This window comes from Cyclopterus lumpus, chromosome 20 (genome assembly GCF_009769545.1).
Source record: "Cyclopterus lumpus isolate fCycLum1 chromosome 20, fCycLum1.pri, whole genome shotgun sequence".
NCBI classification, from domain to species: domain Eukaryota; kingdom Metazoa; phylum Chordata; class Actinopteri; order Perciformes; family Cyclopteridae; genus Cyclopterus; species Cyclopterus lumpus.
The window spans coordinates 13,775,624-13,793,868 of NC_046985.1; the positions used below are offsets into that span (position 1 = coordinate 13,775,624).

Genomic DNA, 18,245 nt, shown 5'->3' on the forward strand with positions numbered 1-18,245 from the left:
ATGCACTGACAGCAAAGAATGCTTCACGTGTTTCCTCCTCTTTTCTTTCTCGTCGTATTTCGGGGGCCGACCGGTCAGCCATTCAGCGCGGAAGGCTTCTTTGAGATTTCTTCAGCGTCAGTACGGCCAATTTACTCGCAGAAGCGTCCCGCGGGGGCTCGGCGGCCACTGCCGGCTAGTTCGAGAGCTGATTGGTCGCAGCTGTTGTTGCCGTGGCAATAAGAGGGGAAGTGAACGAGTCCGCCATCTTCAGTTATCCCTTCTCAAGCTGGGAAGGAGCTCAAGTACCTGGTATGGCTTAGAGGGGGAGGGGGCTCTCATTGTTCTTTGCACATTTTACTCTTATTAGGCAAAAGCTCTTTTCTTTTTTTTGTCTTTTTTTTTCTTTTATAATATCTGGCATTTTTAGAAGTATATGTATTTTTATTTTTTCATTTCTATATATTCTTTGAAATTAAATGAAAGTTTTTTGCACTCATTCGACTGGCACATTCCCCTTTATCGTCAGCACGAGTGTCCATTGAGTCTGGCGGCGGTGAAGCTCAGAACAGTAGAGTCCAGAAAGCTCGTGGTTGTTCTTGTTTAATGGTTGTTGATTATCTTAAAGGGGGGGGGGGGGGGGGGGGTGGGGGGGTGTAAAGTGGAGGCGGCGGGGAGTTTATCACTCCCACCAGGTCATGGGTCTCTTTTAGAGCAGTGCGGGCCAGCAGGAGGCCTCTCTCAGCAGTGCCGAGCCCAGCAGCAGCAGCAGCAGCAGCCTTGGGGGTGGCGGAGGCGTCAGGGGGGCCTGGCCCGAGTCGGGGCCCCCGCAGCCACCCAACTCCGACTCGCAGCGGGGGTTCTCACACAGCAGACCCGTGTAGTCTGAGGGACAGCTGCAGCGGACGTTGTTGACGCACTCCCCGCCATTTTGGCAGCGCAGGAGCTCGTTGTCACAAACCCGGGCTAATGCAAAGACAGGAGAGAGGAGTGACAATCAAACATTCAACAACATTTTTGGGTGACCCTTTACTTGAAGCGTCCTGTGCTTGCATCCAAAACACGTCATCATCAAATCAATTTCATATCATTAAATGATCTACTCTCCATTCAAATTAAAATGATCCCTGCGGGGGAAAGTTAGGAATTCTCTCATGCTCTGAATCAAACAAATTCAAAACGCTCAAAAGGTTTTCTTCAAGTAAAGTGGTACCGCATTTTATTCCAGATTTGATTTAGCTGAAATTCGAGAGGAAGAGCATTTTGGGAAACGGGCTTATTCAATTTCTTTCTGCAAGTTTGATGAGAAGATCAATACAAACTCTTATGTCTGCGCAGTCAATATGGAGCTTGAGACAGCAGCCAGTTATCTGAGTTAATAACTATTTAACTTAATCCATACAAAATCTGAAGTTTTTTTTTTTTTTTTTTTTTTGACTAACTTCCTGAAATCTCAGCTGGTTGCTTGGTAACTTCTCCCAGTAAACGGTCACATATGGCCAAATACTCGACTTTAAAAAGGCAAATTGACCATTTATGATGTGAGATGAAAGCAAATAAGCTGATTTCCCAAAATGTACATATATTGCTTCAACATTATATTTTGCAATATAGTGGATTTGCCAAAAATAAAATCCCTGATATGCAATGTAAATTATTCTTCAAGGCAAACTCTGCAATGCATGCATCTTAATTACATCAGTCAACATTTTACTATAGCAGGTTAGTAATGTTAGTCTAAATATTTGAGTAAAAACACACATGTTAAAGCCACTATGTGTAGAATTTGAAAATGGCTACCTTTGGCGCCCCCTGTGGTAATACCAAACAATACATTGATTTTCTCAAGGATTTTCTCCTTTTTTGTATACAAAAACATGCCGTCACAATACCTTCAAAGATGGCATAATTACATCAAGTACATAGACACTCTTATCACATCTAGTATGCAAGTTTGACTTTTATTTCAAAATCTCCTTAATAATAACCTTACTGTTACCACCTCATAAAAACAAACCCAAACAATGTAACATCCTCCTCACAATAGCACGTGCAATCAAACAGTATGGCAGAAGAATTATCATCAGAAGGAATAATCATCTTTTGCTATGCAAACGTAATCATTCTGTCTGTTGTGCGAGTGCATTCCCTTTCCGTCTACACTTCTTTCTTAACAAAGCTGCCGAAAGCCTCGTCCCATCAGCGGTGTTGCTGCAGAGAATTCCTCAAAGCCTGACAGGCTTCCCCCCCCCCCCCCCCCCCCCCCCCCCCCCCCCCCCCCCCCCCCAAGCAGCACTGTCTTTAGACAAACCGAACGCCAGGTGAAAATTGGTGTATATTTCGAGCTGGAACACCGAGGCCACTCCATTCCCAGTGGAGGCAAGCTGTCAGGCAAGCTGGAGGCTAACAAAGCGGCGGCGCACAAACTAATAAACCAACAGAGACAAATAAACAGTGATAAACACAGGGGCCACTTCTGCCCATTCCAGTCCTTCATGGGAGAGGAAAACAATGTGGTGAGCAATCTATGAACTCTATGGGACATAAATATCACAATAACAAATATCAGGCCTCTCTCCTGATACAGGGGATTGGACGCCATGCTGTCTCCCAGGAATAGCCAAATGGGGCTTTGATGGGAGGCTTGTTAAGAAACATTGACTCTGTGAATCCTATTTGTGCCACATCTGTTTCGCAGGAGAAAGGGGACCTGCTGTTTGGCTCAGTAAGTTCTGCTCCAGGCCACAGCTCCCCAATCACCATACACATCTACATCCAAATAAGACATCTGAACTCTAGCGTTGTCTCTTTTTTTTTTCCTCTCCGACTGACATATCAATTTCATGACCAACTCAACCACTCAGCAGGAAACAAAGTAATGCGTTAATAAAACCACAACCACTGTTTCTTTCCTGCGGAGAGCGATTGTTCTCTTGGTTTTCTCCTCGTGGTGAAGCAGCTCAACTTGGTAATAAAATGTCTCCTTCAAGATGACAAGGAAGAACAACGTATTAATTAAAGAGTCATGTTTTCCCCCACGAGGCCTCGATATGATCAGTTCACCGGAGAGACTCCTTTAATTAGACAATGACCTTTCATCCTGTCCATCTTATCTCTCCTCGCTTTCGTGATAGTATGCTTATATGTTGTGTATTTCTAAAGATAGTATTTCTGTGCTCTAAATATATCACTAAAAGATGTGCAAGACAACATTGTATATGCAAACCTTTTCAAGGTTTCAAGGAGCAACAGGGCAGAGCACGAGGGACCTGGAGGATATGCTCAAGCTATTCACATTTGACAAGCGAAAAAAGGATGACAGCTTTAATAAAGTGCAGCCTGAGACAAAAAAGAGCTTTGTGACATTTGCACAATATTAGATTTTCACCCTACTCAAGGAAGGCAATTCATACTTGGAAGACAACACCCTGACTTGATTATTACGTCTACAGGAGCTTGAAGTTATGATACTTGTCGGGGGATAAAAAGAAGTAATGTTCATCTCCTAATCAAGTTGGTTGAATGCTGTTATTGTAGCTGCAAACTACTTTCAGCAGAAATCTTAACCACCAGTATTCAGTTGAGTTGGTTTAGGAATAAATGTTGGCCGAAAATTGTTGTGTGCGATATCTTCAGCAGCAGAGATACTGTCATCAGGCTGCATGAGGTATGTCACGTATATTTCTGTGAGACCAGGTTGGAAAACTGCTAGCTTGGTGTGTTTTATGTTTCGATATCAATATTGAGAGCAAATCTTCATTTCAAAGCGAACCACTACTTTAAATATTAACTACGCGGGGATGCTCAACGCGGACTCGCACGTTCCGTTGACTTCAAAGTAAACTTCAGATAATGGCCGACCCCCGCAGGCAAAAAGTGCTTCGTTTGCCGGCCAATTAAGCAACGGCGAAGTCCAAAATGAAACGGAGGTATAGATTTTTAAAAACAAAATGCAGCAGAAAGTTTGTCAAAGATGTCGACTAGAATAGGGTCCATGAGGTTAAAGGTTCTCTAACACCGTGTGGAGGAAGAGAGCAGCACCTGAGGTGCACACGAAGCACCAGCATGGGATGCTTTGTGTTTTTGTATACACTAAAGATGGGTATGATGAGTGAGGAATTATGTTGACAGCCTGAAAAAGTGATTTGGAGGGGGATGAATTCTTTTGAGAGCTCTGCACCTTTTTTTAATTTTTTATTTTTTTTATCTCTCAATCTCTCACATTGACCATTTTCCCGGCATGTAAACAGAGCAGTAAATGACAAAGATTTGTAGCGTTTGCTTTTGATACGAGTGATAATATTTAGAGAGGGGACCGATGAACTAGGTGTGCCTTTCTGGGACTGTGATGTGTTTGACGAGAGATTTGAGTTTTAATTGCATTCTTCAGTCTGCATGCAGATGGAGTCTTGCCCATGCACATAAATACTGCAGCAGCGGTGGAAGCAGACGGAAAAGATTTCCAACTATTTCTGCCGTGGAATAACTCCATCGTTAGCATGTCCTTGGGCAGGCATCATTGCCAGGGTTTTCCAGTTTAAACATTTTGTTGAAAACCTTTTGAGCGGCCAATGTGAGATCAAATTCACTATAAAACAGCTATGTGTGTTTTCCACTTTGGACCCCGGTTCTTGTTAAAGTTATTTTCCCGTGGAAAACTGCCTTTTTTTTAAAAAATTATCGCCAGAGCAGTACGGTATTATTTTCTAAAACATCTACAACAATACATGGAGAAATCCATAACCGAGTCAAAAATACTCATTCCTCCACCGTGGCCTCGATGGACCAGAATGCAATGCAGTCAGAGGCTTTCATCTATGCAGATTGTCAGTATAGTAGAGTGTAAAACCCGGTGCACTCTTCACCAGGGCCAGATATAATGGTGTGTTCACGCCAAAGACAAAGAGAAATTTCACCCTACATTTCTCACACCAGTTGAACCGCGGGGGTTCATTCGTGTTTTTTCTATTCACTTGCGTGAGACATACTGAAAAGAAGGGACTTATTTACATGAAGTCTTGTACCTTCATGTAAATATCAACAATATTTCATTAATCATGGCCGATATAATCTCTATTGCTGCCTTGCACATGTCGTGGAAGTCCAGACAAGGTCGATCAGTGCTCGGCCACGCGTGGAAAGCTCAATTCGCGTTTGGTGCGAAGAAATCATAACACCACACCACTGTTCTTCTTTTTCTCTTTCTGATATTGCTATTATAATCACACATGTATCGCACAGGGAAAAACCTTCAGTCCATGAAAGGCATTCTGGGAAATGTATTTAAAATGATAGGTTCAAGGGCAGTGGGCACATTAACACATTCTAATTTAATCACAAAAGAACCCTCATCTTTCATGTAAATAAAACATCCCCAAGTTGGATTTCTACATTTTGCACATGATCAAGTGTTGCCGTATTTCTTAAACCTCTTTACTCTCACTGCGGGAAGAGTGGAAGTTTGAGGCTTTGAAGTTTTGAGGACATACAAATACTTCACACAATCATGTTTGTTTGATGTTCTAATCACTGCTTCATAGTTAATCTGACAAATAAAACTACGGCTTTATTCTGTGCTCGGTGACTTCCCATCTGTTTGACACGTTTCATTTTCACTTTCATTGTTTCTTGTAAACAATTAATTTCTGCTGTCGTACCGCTCAGTTCTGTCAGTATCACACAAAATGAGTTTGTATGCATTTATTACATGTTGGCATGTGAACCATACCAGCGTATGCCTTCCCCTCTACAGTTTGAGTAGGAAAGGATGTATTCACACTAGACACTGAATTCATTAGGCAAAAGCGTTGCTTTTTAATGAACATCCATCTGTGTGTCCGCAACTTCTAAAAACAAGCACATGACTTTAAAGCACTTGCATTGACATGCTGCAGACTAACAAAGGCTAAATAGTATTAGTCAAAACAAGAGTATTGGTATTAGTTTGAACATGTTTGTGTCAAGCTGCCTTCACTGCATCCTATAGTGCTTGTGGCTGCGGTCATGCAGCATAAAGCTCTGGTCTCTTGGCATCTTTGATGATGGGTTTCTCCTTTTTATTGTTGAACACCAATAGCAATAGCAGTTCCTAAAAAGCCTTTGCTGTTTCTTTGAGGGACTAACATCACAAACCTGTCATATACAAAGAGCCATAGCTCCATCAATTAGTTATATGGATTATATATAATGTGACATTGTATTTTGAACATGGCTAAATTATAGAAGGCCTTATTTATTTATTATTCATACAAAAAATACAACTATTGCCAGTTGAAGTCTTTATACTGACATTATTTTACCTTTTTTTGTTGTGCCATTGGCCAAGTGGTTTCTCATCTTTATATTCTTCCTGCTATACTTAGCAAATATAATTTTCTTCAATACCTCTTTTTGCTTGTTTGAATAATGTATCACAAAACAGATAAAGGTGTCATTTATCTCTGCCCAAAGTTTATGCTGTGCACTTATTGTGCCGGCGTGGGGTGTTTTCGTAGGACTGGTCCCATTTACATTCCTCTGATTGGTTTAGAAAGTATTTTCAGGCTCGGTGGTTGGATGAATACTTCATAGGAAGCAGACCATAGTACACTGGCACACGGGAAGAAATAGGGGCCGCCACGAGAAATTAATCCCTCAAAATTAATCCCTCAAAATCGTGTCACCTGACAATGTTGAGGGGCCTTATTTAGGACGCCTTTTGTTAACCAGGACAGATATTAATGTTGAGCTACAGGAGGAATCACCACCATGTGTGGTAAAGGTCTATACATTTGACGTAAGTTACTCACAGCTACCAACGGTGACGCAGAGATGCGGAATGGTTTGTTAAATGCTAATTGGCAGCAATTATTAGCTCGTCTGACAATAAGTGAGTTACAAGACAAGTAATTGCTCCAAACAGGCCAAATCATTTGTGCCCAAACTGCAAGTCAATTTGTCAAAAACAATGTGCAGCATGAACGGCTTTTGCAATGGTGATTTCTGTCTCTTTCTTTCTGTCAAAGAGTTACAATCATTACTCATGAGGCGAGTACTTTATTATGGCTACCTCCTGTAGGTCTGTCACCAAAGTTTGACGTGAAAGAAAAAGAAAAATTGATAAATTGGTGACATTTGAAAACAAATGACTACATGGGCCATGCATTGCAAAATGACCGGGGGAAATATAAACGGTAGACAATAATAAATAGGATGGAGATCAAAATGACCGGCATTCTCCTTTGAAAAAATGTTAGTGTTGGATGACATTGTCCTGTTGTGAGCTGGCGAGGGGCTGATGGCTACTCAAACAGATCACAGGCAGCCTGTCAAGCAGTCAACATTGACTCAGCTGTTGTTTTTGGTTGGTGTGCGACACGGCTGGATAACTGAGCGCCATGCACCCTGCCATGCTATTGCCTTTTTCTCTATTGGAGCCATACAGGGCACCTGCTGATATTACATCGCTAGCTGGGCCTCTGCGAGTGTGAAATGCAGGTCCAGTTCAGTTGGTTTATTGAGTTAGATCATGTTATGGGTTAGGTCTGTATTTGTCAAGGCAGCTGGGCAGTCCTGCACATGTGCACCACATTCTTCCAGGCAAAGCTCAGGAATCACACAGAGAGAGAAGAAATCAGAGAGAGGTAGCAGAGAGAGACAGAGCGGAGGGAGAGAGCAGTCGTGAGCTGCGTGGGGAGGTTTGTGGTTCTACTTACATTTGCAGCCATCGTCCCACAAATAGCCGGGTAGACACTGTTGACACTTACGCCCTGTAGTGCCCTCCTTACATATACAAAATCCTGTGCCATTACAGCGATCACTGACTGAGCCAAAGGGATTACAATTACACTCTGGAAAAACAAGACACACAGATACACACACAGGCTGGATACAGGGTGGTGCTTTTTTACATCCCGTCACACATCTAGGATTTTTACAGCGCGCACCTCATTCCTCAAGCTCAATTATTAGCTTAACTATTACAACAAGAAGCTTGCTAATCTTTCACTGTTAAAAAAATGTGAATAGATTTAAAGACATAGAGAAAAAATGCTACCATTTCAATTGTAATGGAGACAGGATGAGAAATGAATGACTGACGATAGATGCATGAACACTTTGTAGTCATTACAGCATATTTGTGAATAAAATATGAATGATTTCACTGTTATACAGCTATACAACATGCAATGAGCAAATATGCAACGCCTTATCAGTAGCTTTGATTTAAGATGAACAAAGAGAGCTAATCTGCACATGATTTCCAAGATCGTAGACATTCATAAAGGTACGGATAGAAAAAGATGAAAAGGGGAGAGAGGAAATGTGATGAGCAGGTATCAAGATGGATAATGACAAGAAAGATAGATTGGATATAAAAGAATGAGAGTACAGTACATTGAAATGGGCATTATTGTAATATGTTCTTTAATTCTCTCTAATTTTCAAATGGATGTACGTATTGTCAAGGAATGCCCATTTGTCATTAACAGAAGAAAACGACATTAGCTTCAATTAAATTTGGAATATTCTTTGAAAACCTTCTCTGTAAAAAAACAACCTGTCAAGTCTCTGGTGTCCTACGCTCAACTGACCTTCCAGCTTTCCACAGCGACTGGAGCACTCGGCAGTCAAAGTGACACCTAATTTGACAGTCCCTGACCATCACATCGCACCTTCTATGGCTGTGCTGGCTGCACGTGGTTGCACCCGAGTGACATCCGGGGGTCAGGCAAGAGGAGAGAGGTGACGGCAAGTGACAAACGGGGGGGGTCAGTGTGAGAGAGGCAGGGCGACGGCGAGTTTGGCACAAGGTAACGCCTCAGTGACTCTTAATGCCTTGTGACGGGTTTCAGCTGCTACTCTTGAGGCCATTTCATGTATATGACATATGCACTTGTGTGGCACCTCTGACTGGCGGTGTGACATTTCTCTGAGAACCCTTGTTGCTTGTCAGACTCTCCCCTCAGGACTCACGAATGCACCTGGCACTGAGCACTGAGAATTCAGTCTACTGTCTTACTAAAGAATCCAATAGGGAACCAAACGATTGCTTTAGGAACTAAGTGAAATGCAATTTTCACATATTTTAAAAAGTAAGAAAAACAGATGATGCACTGTATGAATGCCTGCATAAAGGTCATGGACAAAATAACAGAAACACCGGATGAAAATGATCTTTTTGACTTGGGTGATCATCTGTCTTCAAAATTGAGACATATTATGAGATTACAAGCCAAATAGTAAAATTACATGTACCTTGCTCACAAATTATACAGAAACTAAGGATGACATTTTGAGAAATATTAGCAAAATGAATATATGTATATGTATACAGCTAACATGGCACCATCAGACAATTCAGTTTTTGTACAGATTAATCTGTTCATTAGACTCAGGCTAGCTGTTTCCCCTTGTTTCCAGTCCGTGCAAAGCTACGCTAAACTGCTGCTGGTTTCATTTTTAATGTTAAGACATGAGTCTGTTTTAGATGTTTCCATTAGTTTGTGCACACGTTTTAATTCTTTTGAATCAATGCTTGGCTTTTAAATCAATGTAAGCTAGCAGTTAGAAACCAACTGTAACACATTACATTAATGTGAGCTAGCAGCTAGAAAGCAACTGTAACACATTACATTAATGTGATCTAGCAGCTAGAAACCAACTGTAACACATTACATTAATGTGATCTAGCTAGGAAAACCAATTGCAATGGACTACATTAATGTAAGCTAGCAGCTAGAAACCAGTTGTAACATACTACATCAATAAATACAAGCTAGCAGCAAAGCTAACTGTGATACTGTATCAACCCCAAATCAGTCTGCAGTTATTACAACCATGCCTGAAAAGAATGACTGAAAATCATCAAGCATTCTGATAGTGTGTATCTGACTAAAGCTGATGAACGCTCCATAAAACTCCACCATTGTGCAAAAGCAGAGGAAGCAAACAGTAAGATGTGGAGACCACTAAAGGACATGGGACAAGAGGATGTAAGGAGAATGAAGTGGTGGGGGATGAAAGATGACACTTTCTCTGGTGACGAGTCAAAGACAGGAGGTGAGGAGAGGAAAGTGTTTGTGTGAAAGCAAGGTGGCAGTGAAAGGGGCCAGGTGGGGGACTAACCTATGCACACATTTTCATCGTCCAGTTCTGCCGAGGTATTGCGGTAGTAGCCCAGCTTGCATAGCTGGCAGTGCTGGCCCCTAGTGTTGTGCTTACAGCTCACGCAAATGACGGTGTTTAGCAGCTCGATGTAGCTGCATCGGTTGGAGTGGCCGAAGCATTCGCAGTCTTGCAAAGAGAGAGTGTGAAGGGGAGAGAGGGGAGGAAGAGAGGAAGAGAGAGAGAGAAAGAGAGACGCGGTAGGGAGTGTTGGCATTGTAGCTTTTGCTGCGAGTGCTACGGCGGTGGGGTTAGCATGAATTTGAGTGAGGCACCATGGCATGCAAGGTTAGAAATGAAGACTGCGTTGTGTGTGTGTGTGTGTGTGTGTGTGGGGGGGGGGGGGAGTGAGGATAACTCATGATTAGTCTGACAATGGGCACAGCCGGAATTAGAAGACATCACATAAAAAAAGGACGGCGTTAGTCGGACTCGAAAAGGTCACATCAGTTCAAGCACACCACAACACGAGGAAAGGCTCCGCAATAATGAAACAGAGACACGGTCACATTGGGAACACCACACAGTGGGAAGGCAGGTCAAACCATGAATGAAGTGGAATTTCCAACTCAGGGAATTGTGTTGGGGAATTTTGAAGTTGTTGTCTAATTGATCTCTTGAGTCTCCCGGTTGATATGGTTTGAGCTAATAGGATGAAACTTTCAATGGCGCTTCATAACACCACCCTCTAATGGTATGCATGACGAGTTCCAAATTTGACAAACCAGTAAGTCGTCCAACAAATATTTCTAAATTCGCTGGATAGTTGTATTTATAAACTTAGCAAAACAACCTGTACAACAAATACAAGTCAATTTGGAAAGTTGACACATGCTGAGGTCCACCACTAGAGAGTGTGTCACCGCCTGCCATGCAGTGTTATGTCATGCCAAATTAGATACATGGAGTCATAGCTGGACTGTAAAACCTCATGCACTCTGTGATGCTCACTGGCCTAAAGGGGTGCAGGATGCGAGGGGGTGCAGCCCCAGCTCGGCTCTCTCCGAGTGAGGATCAGTCTGCCCCGCTGAGTGACCACTGACACCACGTGTCACAGCGCAGACAGATGTGACCCGTAAGCCTCACTGGCAGTCGCTTGGGCAGAAAGCCCGCGGATCCAGAGAAGGGGGGTGGCGGATGGGGCTTTCGTCCAAGGGATTGTGGTTATTAAGGATCTGTATTGAGGTCAGGTCTCTCTGTCCGGCTGCTAACAACCCGACAATAATTGGAAATTAAGGAACAGCAAGACTCCTCCTCCTCTCCACCTTTCACCTGAAGCAGAAAGTCTGGTTGGAGTGTGAGTTAAAATCTTCTACATTGGATATGGCTCAGTCTCACAAACAAACTCTCAGAAGACAAATAATCTCTCTTTTCCAGAATAAGGTTAAGGTCATAAATCATGCACGCACGGGGGGAAATAAATCCTGAGTCTCCGAAACACGTTTCCTAAAAATAGTTGTCGTCTCAAGCACCCGTTAAATTTGCTGAAAAAGATATGATTCCAAGGGACTTTTATAGTGTTTAGAAACGATTCCATAGAGGAATGAATCCTCAATGTGCAATGTACAGTGAAAGCCATCGGTCCAGTTCAGAGCTGGAGATAAGGATACACAGTGCTCTGGCATTGGGTTAGTGCTGCAAGGGTTAGGGGCTTACAGTAAGTCAGAAACATCAGTTTATCTGGGGGGTGGGGGGGCAATGTATGAATTCCAGCTCCTACCTCGCTTGCTGTTTGCAACGTGGACAGAAGGGGCAGTGGACAATGCAACCTGAGGAGCTACTAGACAAATTAAAAGAAGAAACAAACAAAACAAACAAAACATGATATTGCAATTAAACATAAAACATGTAATGTCAGATAATTAAGAATACGGAGCATCATGCTGAATAATAAATTCAAACTGTAAAAACAAAAAGAGAACAAAAAGAAGAAATAAATAGATGAATGATGGCATTGGGTAATATGGAGTGACATTGCCAAGTGAAGTTGGCTGCATGTAGCAGCATCTCTTACAAATGCCTTGGATGCTGAACAATTCAAATATTATAGTCCTTCTTTTATGCTTCATTTCATTAACAAGTGCTTTGTATAATTCAAAAGCGTCTGTGTATGTTTCCCCAGACAGAAACTATCCCCTGACAAATTACTCTCCACCTCCGTGGAGGCCAGCCAAGAATTCTCACCCTATAACTTTGTGCACAGGAGCGTGGGCAGGAAAGCTGGCTAGTGAACACATCAATCCCTCGATTCCTTTACGGTCATAAAACAAACAGTGGGAAAAAGAAATAATAGGCCCGGCCTCCGCCATTGTACTGGGTGACATAAGCCCCTGACACATACAATGTGTGCGCTTGGTTGCAGTCATGGAAACGCGGCGCTGAGTGGTTGTGTGCTAGTTGTTTGCGAGGTGGCTGCACATCACATTTGCACGATGGATTAAGCTGAGATGAGCCTAACATCAATCTGCATAAAAAGCCCAGTGAAACCTCTCCTGCTTTTCTCCCTGATACGCTGAGATGGGACCGAGAATCCCTGGAAGCTCTGCACCTAAGTAAATATCGACTGTATGTGTATTAATGTACAGTGCACACATTGAGAGGATAATGTACGGCACTGCATCGTCTTGCAACACGAATGCCCTGTGAATGCACAAGCCTCCACTGTGTGAGCCAAAACCCTTTATCATGAGCAAGACAAGCAGGCGGAGGATGTTTTATTTTTTTCGGGGGGGGGGGGTTGTCAGGAAAAATAACCAAGATTGGAAACGGAGGAATATACTACCCACAAAGACTCATAGCTACCAAAGAGTGTTTTTTTTGGATTCTATGCAAACACCCCGAGTTAAATGAATCTGTGAATAAACATAGTTGCTCCATATTCTTAGATGCCTACCTTCTTTTCGGTTAGCGACACCTAGGGATGACACATTCGGCCGAACTGCGTGCAATTGAGAGAAACCAGGAGTTATTCATGTGCACTTGTGGGATGCACTTTACAGATATTCTAGAGGGGGGTGGGAAGGGGGACTATGTGGTGGTGTACACACACAACTGGAGACACGGACATGTCCAGCACCCAAATCAGTAAATTAGGAAAAAAGCAAATACAATGGGGCAGGGCTGACATGGACGAGCAAAGAGAATGCATCCAAAGACCCGCTTAGGACATTGGTGAGACGTTGTATGTAATTTGTGTGACCTTCATGGGCTTGCTGTGTATGTGTATGTTTATAGCAATGGCAATGATGAGTGAAAAAACAGAAGAAAGAAATGATAAAAACCCTCTTGAATTTGGTATGATCTTTTCGAGCGAGTCTAAACTATGTATAGCAAATTAAGAAGTCAGGGGTCATTTTGTTTAATTCATCGCATTGACTATGCAATCAATATCTAATTACAGTGTATTTCTGGTGGAGGAATAACAATGAATAAATAATGGCAGGTGTTGGGACTTGGAATGACGGACTACTGTGGGTAGCATAACCTCATAATTACATACAAGTCCATATTTCCGTGTCCGGGAAATACTTTGCGGTTGGAAATGGAGAGGACTTAAGCAAAGTGAGGAATATGGATAAGTTTCCTCTTCGTGCCCCTTCATCTCCTCATTTGATCTTTCTGTCCTTTTGCTATTGACTCCATGAATCATGCGATCTCGGGTAATTAACGCCCAGTGGTGTCTTGGTAAGAATCCTATTAACCTTACGATGTGTAAATCCAATGCAAGACTCCTATCCAGGCTAAATCATTTTAGAAATGCTTTTTTTCCACATGGTGTAATTGTGTCGAGTTTTTTTTTTTTTATACTTCTTCATTGGAATTAAATAACACGTTGGCTTTGAGCTTGGAATGTCTCAAGCTGTGACGATCATTTTGAATCCCCCCTTACATTACCGGTCATTGATTTCAAAACTGCATTAAAAATAGACGATCGTGGAGTTTGCCCTGTCTCATCATTTTCATTCATTTCTTTATTTCTCCCCCAAAAAATCCCAATGGACTGGTATTGGTGCCTACTGCGACATCCTCAGTCGGTTAAAGTTAGTCACTCGGTGAGAGGCTCTATGGAAATGAGAAGGGCACACCACATCACCACTCAAAATGTAAGTCTTACATCTTTTAAATGGTCAAGATTTAAATTCAGATTGACCCATGTTGTTCTGACCTGAATTTAAATCCTCTGTTACGTTGGGTTTTTTTTAGCAGTGAAGCTTTTTGCTCAAAACCAAAACTGACTTGCGAGGAAATGAGCAATTAATCGATGACAAAAACCCAAGTGTTCTGAGAACACACACAGGAGCGAACCGCTGTGTCCCGACCTATAACATCTAATTGGTAAAGGTTCACTTAAAATGACTCTGCGTTGGATGTAATACACATCTGGGTCCCATTAATTATTTTGTGATGGAGAATATTCAGGTAAGACGCGCTAAATGAGTGGTGATGGATTTTAATCAATGCCATACCCATAATGAAATGCAATCTTGCAGAGACAGAATTGTTTTTTTTAAATATTAATTTTACTTTAATGATCCGCATTAGGCAATTCTGCCTGGCTTAATCAACTTGAAATAGACTTCAGAAAAGTCAATAAGGAATTAAATTACCTTTTTAAACAACAACATGAGAGGTGCTACGCTTTCTTTCTTCGTCCACAACAGCTTTGCTTCTAGTCCATTTAACAACCTCAAGGACCTCCAAACCTTTTCCCACTCTATTCATACTTTATTAATACCCGAGACATACAATTGGTTTGTGTTTGAAAACAGCCTCCTCTCCAGCGTGTGCAGTTCTTTTAGTGTCATGCCGGTTCTTTGGGAGGCTGCTGTGACAAGACAGCCATTCGTGAGAACTCTAAATCCCTGTGGGCCAATCTGGATGGGAAGTGAAGACTTTGTTTTGTCAGTGTACCCCTCTCCCCCCCACCACCCCCCCACACACACACACACACACACACACACACACAGACACACACCACCCCCAAACACACGCTCACACACTCAACCACACACTTATCAGCGAGCGCACTCTCCCCGTGAAGGACTTGAGGACAGCCTTTGGACATGGTCTGGCCTGGCATTTGGAGGGGACGGAGAGGACTGACGTGAATATGTATGCATGTGTATACAGCAAGTATGCGGAGCATGCACACGCACACTGAGCTCTCGTCAGGCCATGCATGGAGTGGAGGCACAGTGTGTAAGAGTGAGAGGAGGTGGTGAGGGAGGTAAGCAGTGGACGATTGGAAGACGGGGGAGGGGGGCTGGTTTGGTCTTCTTGGCCACATGTCCATTTCTGACTCATGTCATAGCAGCAGACTTTACAAACAGAGTTCACTTCCACTCTAAAGCCTGATTAAAAAAACACCTGGGAATAATCTGTTTTCACCCTGTGTCTCGCACAACACATCTTGGGAAACTTGCCCAGCAATCGTCTTAGCCCTTAAATGATGAAAACAAGTGTGCATGTGGCGTCCAAGTGTCCCTTGGTGTGTAACACTTAAGCATTAACTAAATGTTGAGTGCAAGTAAGATACTAAATCGAATATTGAGAAACTGATAATAAGCATTCATAACAAAGCTTTAAAAATTGTTCAGCATTTTGAGAATGTTGAATTGAACATTCAATTTATTTTATTTTCTATATATATATAATCATTTCATGAAAGCCCGTAACAAGATCTTACTAAAAAGGTAAATTGTCTGACTTTCGATGAAGATATAGACTTCATATCTCATTCCAGTATATGCTAAAGTGTTAGTGTGGGGCATCACAATATTGTCTTTATCGTCATTTAACAGGTAAGTTGATCATCGGGGTTAATTTATTGAAAAACGTGCATGTCTCTTTTACCCTCGGCCAGTCTATGTCAGACAGGGAGCGGGCAATTTGCAAATCAATCCGTTACCACGGAAACAGAGGATACCTGCTTCAAACAGGGCAATGAGTAAGAAGATGAAGAGAATTGAGCCAGGCTTTGGATGCACTTTGACTTGTTCAATACAATCCCATGGTTCCTGCGTCACACAACCTTCCAGGCAGCGGTAACTTGAGACATGGCACCTCTCTTCTTCCTCCCCCTCCTAAGGGGCTACTGGTTGACGAAGATAATACCAGCCGAGGCGCTTGCGGCTCATATTAAAATGACCTCCTGTGACATTATACTGCCAGAGAGGTCTTGGCACTTTAATAAAGTCTAGATGCCATTTATTCATAATGCATGGGAGAGAAGAAGAAAAAAACACATTCTGCATGCAGAGCCAGGCAAGTGTTATCTGGTTGAGTTTAGTCTGGATAAAGTAAATGGATATGCCCATATCATGGCAATATAGCCCCCAGATATTGCTTCTGTCTCTCCAAAAAACAGTCAACAGTTAAGTGATCCTATTGTAGGAAGATTTGAATCAGAAATGAACACTTGGCACCAAGTTCAGGGATGTATGGTGAAGAGTGGCACAAGAGACAAAGCAAAGCATCAAGCATGCATATAGTTCCTTTGTATTTTGTACTTACTAACTGGACCAATGTTATTAGGAATACCTGCAAGAGAGAGAGAGAGAGAGAGAAAGAGAAAACACACTTTAAATTAAGGCATATAATTGGCTTTAAGGCAACAACTGCAACATTTCTCCTTGAGACTAGCAGTGTATTGTTAGTCCTGCTATCCTCCCGCACACTTGATTGGTTTCCCATCCCAACGCTCGTGATACATCTTGATGAGCTGAACACACTTGAAATGACACATGTGAGACAGTGGCATCTGAAACAATGGTGGTCTTTGCCACGATTTGATGGTGTTGTCTGCTGCACGTTTAGCTCCACGGTTCTTTGGTTCCCTCCATTATTTTCTGCTTTGATGTCCCTGATGTTGCCAGAAAAGGTCATTGCTGCCCACTCCCACAGCTAAAAAGGTGCACACCTAAAAACCAATTAGAGCAACCACGACAGGATCACCGACGGAGTCATATTTGAGTTATTCTGAAGTTAGAGGTGCTTAATTTGATATTCAGAGCATTAATATAGCGGCAAACAGCTATTTGCTATGAACAGATATAGTGGAGCAACGACTACCCGAGCAGAGTCGCTCTTCCTCTGCGTGTGTTGCTATCCAAGCTTCTTTGTTTGTGATTTTGAGCGTTCCCAAACATGCTTGCTCTCGGCCTGCCGCTCTGCGCTGGTCTCGCTCCTGACTGACACGGTTCGCTCTGTCAGCACTGTCGTCATTGTAACTGTTAGCTGCAAGCTGCGGGCTCAGCCGCTGCCATGTTCAGAGCCTTGAGAGGCAATCGTGATGTTCCCAAGCCTTTACACAGCACCTTTAAAAAGTGGCATACCGCTTTAAGACACTTCTCAGACAGAATTCTCATTCAGACGCACCACATTATAACATCAAATGACATTATAGATGGCAAACTCTGCCTCTGATGCCATAGGAGGACATGTCTTATCCTGCTGCCTCCCTGTCCACCTCTCCATCAAGCAATCCCTTGTGCCACACAACCACTGAGCAGATAATACAGTCTGTCTCATCCCCATGGTGACCAGATCTTTCCCACACCAGGACGTTGGCTGGCTGTAGATCTAAAGGAGATTGAAACGTTCATGTGCTCCTTGCGTCGATCATTTCTCCATCTGATCTAACCACTGACACCTCGGTTTGGGAATTAATTAGGACCGTGGCGGCTTCAGGCGCCATGAAGCGCAGGTGGCTTTAGAAAGCTCTCTGCCATGTTTCACTGTTTGCTTCTGTGTGCTACAAAGGGAACGTGGACACACACTTTTTAGAGGAATTTGATTTCAGGACATCGAGGCCAGCTCCACCATTTCTAATCATCTGTTTCAACGGAGGCCCTCCCTCCCATTCGCTCTACCCCATGCCCTTAATAAGGCAGCCTGCCCACAAAAACAAACAACCCCCTCGCCACGGGAAGGGGAAGCATGCTGGGCTATAGGAGAAATGTGCCCAAGTTAACCTAGAGAGGAAGAAATTAAATGAAAAGGGGGCTTTCTTCCTCTCCTGCTCCCGGCTCTCCCGTCAGCTGCTTACTACCACAACTTGGCCTGGGGAGGCTGAGGAGGAGTCTGTGCTGTTTTTTTCGGTGGGGCCTTTAATCTGATGG

General features: G+C 42.9%; 1 protein-coding gene across 1 annotated transcript in view; it reads right to left on the reverse strand.

The window, feature by feature from the left end:
* Nucleotides 1-688: 688 nt before the first annotated feature.
* The window catches only part of ntng1a (netrin g1a), an 82,959-nt gene continuing 65,402 nt past the window's right edge, over nt 689-18,245 (reverse strand). Inside the window, exons 4-7 of the mRNA XM_034560386.1 lie at nt 16,639-16,665; nt 10,087-10,254; nt 7,674-7,808; nt 689-945 (exon numbers count right to left, since the gene is read on the reverse strand). Coding sequence (XP_034416277.1) covers nt 689-945; nt 7,674-7,808; nt 10,087-10,254; nt 16,639-16,665 — 587 coding nt within the window. The remainder of the gene's footprint in view (nt 946-7,673; nt 7,809-10,086; nt 10,255-16,638; nt 16,666-18,245) is intronic.